Source organism: Arachis duranensis, chromosome 7 (genome assembly GCF_000817695.3).
Source record: "Arachis duranensis cultivar V14167 chromosome 7, aradu.V14167.gnm2.J7QH, whole genome shotgun sequence".
Lineage (NCBI taxonomy): Eukaryota > Viridiplantae > Streptophyta > Magnoliopsida > Fabales > Fabaceae > Arachis > Arachis duranensis.
The window spans coordinates 10,924,552-10,932,403 of NC_029778.3; the positions used below are offsets into that span (position 1 = coordinate 10,924,552).

Consider the following 7,852-nt stretch of genomic DNA (forward strand, 5'->3'; position numbering starts at 1 on the left):
TATTTATTATTATTTATTAAAGTAAAATCTATAAAAAAATTATTAATAATAACTTTCATAATATAAAAAAAATACATATTGACTAAACCTAATAAAATAACATATAAAAATTATTAAAAAATAATAAAAAGCTCAAAAAGTGGAATAAATATCTTCAAACTATATCTTACTGCCACGTCGTTCAGGTAATCAGGTCCCACGTGTTATCCACTCCTTCAGTTCTGCTACTTACATTCAAACCCTAAAAATGTATTCAATAAAAAAAAACTAAAAATAATAAAATTACACCTCTTGACAGTTCCAATTCTGGTTCCCTATTTATTTTTAGATCTCAACACCCAACACCAATACACTTGAATTCTCCTGAACCTGCTTCTTTGTTTGATGATTTTGTTCCTTAGAAAACCACGTGTTTCTATCCTGAACCACCTTCTTCAACTCTCTGAACTCTCCCATCAATTTCCTAAAAAACAGAAAGAAAATATCTTTGTTCTTTTCACCTTTAAATTCAATGTTATTCGAATCCCAAGTTTCCCTTTTTTGATTTTCTCACGTCCCTTTTGAAGTTTTGATCTTTGCTTCCTTTTTTGTCAAAAAAGGGTCCCTTTTTTTTCCCTCACCCATTTCGATTTCTATATTTTTCACTAAAAGTTGTCATGAGCTGGTTGGGATCATTGGATTCTTGATGAGAAGGGGGAAAAAAGTAAACTTCATTATGATTTTAATTAATATTTAATAAGGTTAATGATGATTGCCCTCTAGGTGTTTGATACTGTGTCTATAAGTGTGGTTCATCTTTTTCTGTGTTTCCTGGAAGAAGAACTTGGCATTTTTGAACATGGCTTCAAGGGTCTCTCCAAATTCAAATTGTTGGCAACTGAGAACCCCTTGTTCTCTATCTCATTCATGGAAGGCACCGCGTTCAGTTCCTTCTCTGCCACTGGCAAGTTTCACTCGTAGCAAGAACAGTGCCATCATGCCATGCCGTTTGGTTCATGGATTCACATCTCCATGCATCAGGAATTTGAGGGTGCAAAGAGAAAATCGTGTCTGCTGCATCCCTTTTCACCATGCAGGCGCCAATCATGATGATCATGGTGATGAGAATGAAAAGGAAATGGCTTTTGTCGTTTCAGACAATTCCAAAAATAGAGAAGTGAATAGCTTTTTTTCCATGAAGCCTGATCTTCTGGAACCTTCTCTTCTGGGAATCCAGCCTGAGCCACCTAGCTGGCCTGAGAGAGAAGAGATTCTGAGGCTGAGTTTTGAGAGGAGAGTGAAGGGTGTGGGGATTCCCTTTTCCATTAGGATGATCAGGAAGAAGCTTCAATTGCAGAAGAGTTTGAAGGAGGCAAGTGATTTGAGTTATTGTTCTGTAAACAAGGCCTTCTCTTCCATGTTGTTTATCTTCCACCAGCTTCAAAACTATGCCTTGCAAACAAGGGAGAGCATGTTCCTTGAGGACTTTGAAGGTGTCATGGACAAGTTGAGGGTTGACATGGATACTTCATTTGTGTGGCTATTTCAACAGGTTTTCTGCAAGACCCCAACTCTAATGGTCGATGTCATGGTCCTATTAGCCAACTTCTCTGTCTTCTCTATGGCACAAACTCCTCCTTCCATGGTTACAAACATTCTACCATTGAGACATTCAGAACAAGTTGGTGTTGAGACTCAACAAGACGAGCATAGCAAGGATAAAGGATTGGCAGAGGAAGAGATGTTGTGGCGCTCCATGGTTGAAGAAGCTTCAATTATGCATAAAGGGCTAGATAATAATGAGGTTTTGGACCATGAAACAATGAAAAGATTTGTGTCACCTCTGTCTGTGGAGCTTCAAAGTGATCAATATGAGGAGTATGTCACCACTGATCTGTATTACCAAAAGCATTTGCGCTTGTCACCACATAATTCTCTTCTGCTTTCCAACTATGGACACTTCCTTTTCCTTGTTGCTCGTGACATTGATAGGTGAGTTTCTCAAGAACCTTATTTTTTTATAATATATTATGTTCTCATTTTTTTTATGTAAATGAACTGTCATTATTAGTAATTAGCATTTGATTCGTTTTCCCAATTTCAATAAAGCGATTTTGAGTTGAAAGTATTTGGGTTAGAGGGTCGTGTAGAGTTTGCTTATAGTGTGACTTGTGAGTAAAGGAATACATAGATAGAAAAGGTGGTGCTTATACCGCTTGCATCTGAGCAGAGTCTTGTATTCCATCATTATATATTTTGTTTAGGTTTTGTTATGGGTGACTCAAAGAAGTTCATTGAAAAAAATTTACTTATCCAAGTCTCAATGTATGAAAAACTTGAATATAATGACTAGTGTTACAAATTATAAATGGTACAAAGTACAGTTCTTTGCTGACTTTAGGAGCATCAAACACATTTTCTGGTTTTAATACAAAACTTGTCTTCTTGGGTATGGTAAATATCTTTGGTGAAAGCATGTTAATGCATTTCTCAAGTACATCTTCTTTTACCCTTTTGGAAGCATTCAACTGCTGATTAATTTCCACCATTTTTTTGATACATTGAATGTGAATATTTGCAGGAGTGAAGAGTACTACCGGCGTTCGGTGCTAGCAGAGTCGCCGGAGGCTGAAGCATTCAGCAGATATGCTGATTTCTTGTGGATGGTAAGAAAGGATCTTTGGGCAGCAGAACTCAGATATCTTCAATCATTGGAAGCAGAACCGGGCAATACTTACTATATGTCAAAGTATGCAAGTTTTCTTTGGAACACAGGTGGACAAGATAACACGAGCTTTCCCCTAGAAGAAATAGACAATTTGCAACTATGACATTGTTGACCATATGATTCTTCATCTTCATCATCATCATCATCTTAGATGAGTGATGTGTGAATATACACAGTTTGATGATAGCATACAGACACAACTTGTACATCCAACTTGCTTCTGAGATGTGTATACCCTTGATATTTTTGGACATTCACCAATAGAATATTAGTCCAATCTTTATTTTGTTTAGTTATTTATGTATTTTGGAAATGAAGATGTTTATCTTGGCATAGTTACTTGAGTTTATGTTTGCTTGTGAAAATGTGTTTGCAAAGAAATGATATGATTTAGTTAGTTTGTGGGATTTTGTTAACATTTCCTGCAAAAGTTACAGAACAGTCAAACTTGGCTTATTCAACTCAAGTTGCTTTTTCAATTTAAAATTGTCAAATTTAAAAACATCTTTCTTTTAAAGGGTTTTGTGGTGTTATGCATAACTTTTTTGTCAATTAAATAATTTTTTCAAGTAATGTATTTTCCTTCTTTGTTTATTTGGCTTGACTTTTTACTTGAGCAAGTTACAGCTCAGGTTACAGAACACAATCAAGCTTGGCTTATTCAGCTCATACATGCATTTTTAAAATTAACTTGGTAGGGTGATTTCAATTTTTCTTCAAAAAAAGAAAGGAAAGGAAAAACAAATTCGTCGGAGGCGTTTTTTATTTATTTTCTAAAAATAGAAATCTTTGGCGCAAATTTCACTTTTTTAAGATAGAAAATTATAAGGGTGTATTGTCTTTAACAAGAATATGCTTTTAAATTTAAATATTAAAGGTGGTAAATATTTTTGTATAGATATCTTTTGTTAGGTTTATATAATTTCAGACAAGTTATATTTGGGGGTGTTTGTGGTGGGTTTATATAATTTCAGACAAGTTATATTTAGGGGAGTTTGTGGTGCGGTTTGGATTAGTTTTGTGTAAAAATTTATTCGATTCAAACATTAATTTTATTTACGGTGCGACTTGGATTGGTGTGAAAAATTCATTCGATTCAAGCATTCTCTTTACTTGCGTGCGACTTGGATTGGATGATTTTTTCTAGACAATTCAATCAAATTTCAAGCGGTTTGAATTGGTGTTGGATTTAGAATTTTATAAATTAAAAAAAATTAATATACATAATAACTTTTAATAACAAATCTTAAATAACTAATAATGATATAACAAGTCTCAATAATATATTAAAAAATTAACAATAACAAAATAATAAAAATAAAATTATAAATTGATTAAAATAAATAAATAAATAAGTCTCATTTTTTTAATTTATAAAATGTTCATCAAATAATAATAATGCATGAATGAGATAAAAATGTATAACAAATTGAATATACTAACAAATTAAAATTTTCAATATAATAAAAAATAATAATATTATATTATATTTTGTGGTTTAAATTGGATTGCATCAGTTTTAAAAATAGATTCAAAATTCAATCCATTAAATTTAAATTAAAGTGATTTTAATCGATTTTTAATTTGAATTGAATTGAATGAAAGGGTTTAATTTGAATCGATTTGAATTTAAACATTCTTATATTCTTATGTTATGTTGGATTACTAATGAAACAAGTATGCTAAGAAATATTTTCTATCCATCATCAAACTCAAACACGTGTTAGTTATGGAGTAAAAGGGCATAACATGAAAAATTTGTTAATAACACATACAAAACAAACAAGTTTATACATATACTTTTAACATTTTAAGAATTGAAATCCATCAATTTAGGTGGTATGCTATTAATCAAATGAATTTACTAGTTCAACAAAATGCTAGCTCGTAATTCTAGTAAATTTGAGAGGTTTATGGAGTGAAAGTTTATTACTCCTCCATTCGATAACATGTGTTGAAGATTTGAAAGACAAACTTCTAACAACCTATATTATTGGGTACGTATTACACTTAGAAAGTGTCTCTATTTTGTTAATAGAATATGCATCTCTTTCAAGTTTAGACCTCAAAAAATGATACATAAAAAATATAGTCTTATTATGTATATAATCATACTTAACTAGTAAATTAATCACTCCACTAAGGCAAATTAATTTGTCGCACTTATTTAGTTGCCTTAAGAAATAAGGTTTCTTTACCTTTTTCTTAGAATTTGTTTTTATGCATCAAAATTTGAATTTTTTTTGAAAAAAAAAATTGTTATTCACATTCTAACAAATAGGATAATAGTACTACATACACAGGACGTAAATTCAAGTGTAAAACAAATTAAAAAACTGTACAAAACACTAAAAAAATTCTTTCAGTTTGATTATAATTGAGAACACGGGAGACCTATTCATCGTCACTGCGTGAAGTTGGAGATATGAGGCAGCGGCACAATGGGCAAGAATACGGCGACTGATGGTCGGCACAGCATCGGAACCAGCGGAGCATGCAACGATCATGAAAAACATGCGAGCAATTTATGCGAACAAATTCTACACTTGAATCTTTATTACCATGGCCAAACTTCTCCAAGCAAATAGCGCATTCACCGTCATCATCTTGGTCAACAATTTTGGATCTCTCTAACAGATTCACGAGTTGTGCTAGTTCAGGAACGTTTTCACAGAGATCATCATTATAGATATCAGAATCTTGAACAATGTTGCGCCTGGTAACAACGTGAAGGTTCACAACAATCTCCCGCGTGTTGGAGTCACACCCTTCACGGCTTAGAATCCTTCTTGCAGTTTCGCCTATGGAAGGTAAAATTTGGTCCAATGACTCAGGGGATACAGGCACTGAAGAGAAGATTTCATGCAATAAAATTGTGTCTTCTCTGTTGAGGTCTGTGAGTGGAGTACAACTGCATAGGATATCTGAGGGAACCAAGATTGCTTCAGTAGTTGTAGTAGAAGAAAAGTCAACATCAGCGCTTTGGGTAATTTGGATCAATTCTTGGGTGCAATTGAATATGATGGAGAAACATTCATCGAAATAAAACTCTTGTGGTATGGCTTGGTTTTCAATGGGAGTAATTTGCAACGAAAAAACGGTGGATTCCATGGCAAAGTAACAAAAGTGATGGGTTCGTTAATTCGAATTATCAAGATCCGGCTACCAAGTAAGAAAGATTTTTAATAAAAAAAGAAAAGCGAGGAGAGCGGTGTACAAGAGTAAGCGAATGGTTAATTCACTCAAGTCTTTCTTGAAAGTGGAAAACCAAAAAATGCTATGCTGCCTACCAAAGAACGTATGGATAAGTAGGCGAGCAAGCGAGTAGTAGATACCTGAATGAGCTATACAGCTTTTATAGAGTCTTGATTTTCTTTAATAGCTTAAGAGAAAAAATCTTTTATTAGTGAACCAAATCTTTATCTAAATTAAAGATGGTTTTAAATTTAGTTCCGAATTGATACGAATTGATATTTTCTATAGATCCTAAAATATTAAAGATTTGATCTATTTTTTGCATTGATAAGATATTAAAAGAGCAACGTCTTATTATAATATTTTTTTGGTTGGTAAAAATTATTGATTTTTACATGGATAATACGAATAATTTAATTAAATATCTTTAATAGAATTTAGCTAAATACTTTACATAAATGATATGATTTAACACATAAATCAAATCTTAAGTTTAAAGGTTGCCTTGCTTGCCAATGAATTATAACTCAAATGGCATAATCTCTTTATACTCGCTTAAAAGGTTGCGAGTTCGAATCTCCTTATTTTCGGTTAAAAAAAAAAATTAAAAGTTGCCTTGGAATTATTATTGTTGTTTAATTTGAATTTGATCTTAAAAATATAAAATATCCTTATACTTAATTTTTAAACCATTAAATAATCCTTTTAAAAGAATTTTAAAAATACTAATATATCCTTTTAAGAATTAGAGTTGTTTGATTATGTGAATAATTAAAATTTTGAATTATTTTTCAATCAATATCGAGATAATTTTTTGATTTTTTCTCTTTACATTTTAAACTTAAATTTTAATTTATTTTAAATTCTAAATATTAAATCATAAATTCTAAATTCTAAATCCTCTGAAAAAATGACAATTCAAAAAATAATGACTAATTAAAAATTGGTTCTTTATATAACTAATACATTTGTGTGTTCATCTATCATCACATCTCCAACTATAAGTAAAAAACAAGGAAAAAGTTGTGATGTTTGCTATTACAATTTCTCTATCTCATTCTAGCAATTCAACAAAAACACTTCCACTTACGACTTGCGTCCTTATATTAGTTAATTAATTTATTCATTTATAAAATTTGAAATAAAATAAATAATTTATTGTTTATTCTAATTGAATTTATTAAATTTGATTATATTATATATAAATTAAAGATAATTTATAAATGACCTTATTTCCTTAGCCTTTTATATTTTGTGGATTGTTAAGTTTTAAGTTTTATATTTCCGTAAGCAAAAGTAATATAAGGCAAAACTTTCTTCATTTTAAACGTAATTATTCTATGTATTATTAACTAATATCATTAGATTTGATTTATTAAAAATATAAAATAATTTTATATAACAAATTATTAATTAAACTCATTCTAAAAGTAAGCAAAATAAATTAATTTTCTAGGCAGCCCAATGTAGATCCATGATTTATACAATAATCAAACAAAACATAGAACTTGTGAATTGTGATAAAAAAAAAAGGAATAAAAAAGTAGGGCTCACACCATATTGGTTTGCTTGCCTCCATTGCATCTTAACAAAACATGGGCTTACGGAGACTAATCCCAATTTCAAGTTGGGCAGATAAAAAACCTATCCGGATCTCATACAATTAATTTCAACCCGCACCCAAAGTCTTCTTTTAATCTTTTTGGGTCTTCTCTCTCCCAGCAAGCAAGCATATACGCCAGCAATGGAGAACGGCGTATATGCTTTTAAATTTTTGTTTTTAAATTTTAAAGTGTGATACTACATGTCGTGGAAGCAAAATTATAAATACTGTATTTTGTGTTTTAATACTTTTGATCATGTGGAATTACAAGTGAAATTATAGAAAATAGTAATAACAATTCTGACAGATGGTTGACATTCTAGAAATTAAAATTTGAAGTAATAAAA

At 31.0% G+C, this 7,852-nt stretch overlaps 2 protein-coding genes across 2 annotated transcripts; one reads left to right on the plus strand and one right to left on the minus strand.

Annotated features, from left to right (window-relative positions):
* The first annotated feature begins 285 nt into the window (after positions 1-285).
* LOC107457720 (uncharacterized) lies at positions 286-3,059 on the plus strand. Its single transcript, XM_016075884.3, has 2 exons — positions 286-1,971; positions 2,561-3,059. Exons 1-2 carry the CDS (start codon positions 839-841, stop codon positions 2,808-2,810), a joined length of 1,383 nt encoding a protein of 460 aa, XP_015931370.1. The 5' UTR covers positions 286-838; the 3' UTR covers positions 2,811-3,059.
* A 2,042-nt stretch (positions 3,060-5,101) lies between these two features.
* On the minus strand, positions 5,102-5,818 carry LOC107457646 (uncharacterized). Its single transcript, XM_016075817.1, has one exon. The coding sequence runs from the start codon at positions 5,816-5,818 to the stop codon at positions 5,102-5,104; it is 717 nt and encodes a 238-aa protein (XP_015931303.1).
* Between the last annotated feature and the right edge of the window lie 2,034 nt (positions 5,819-7,852).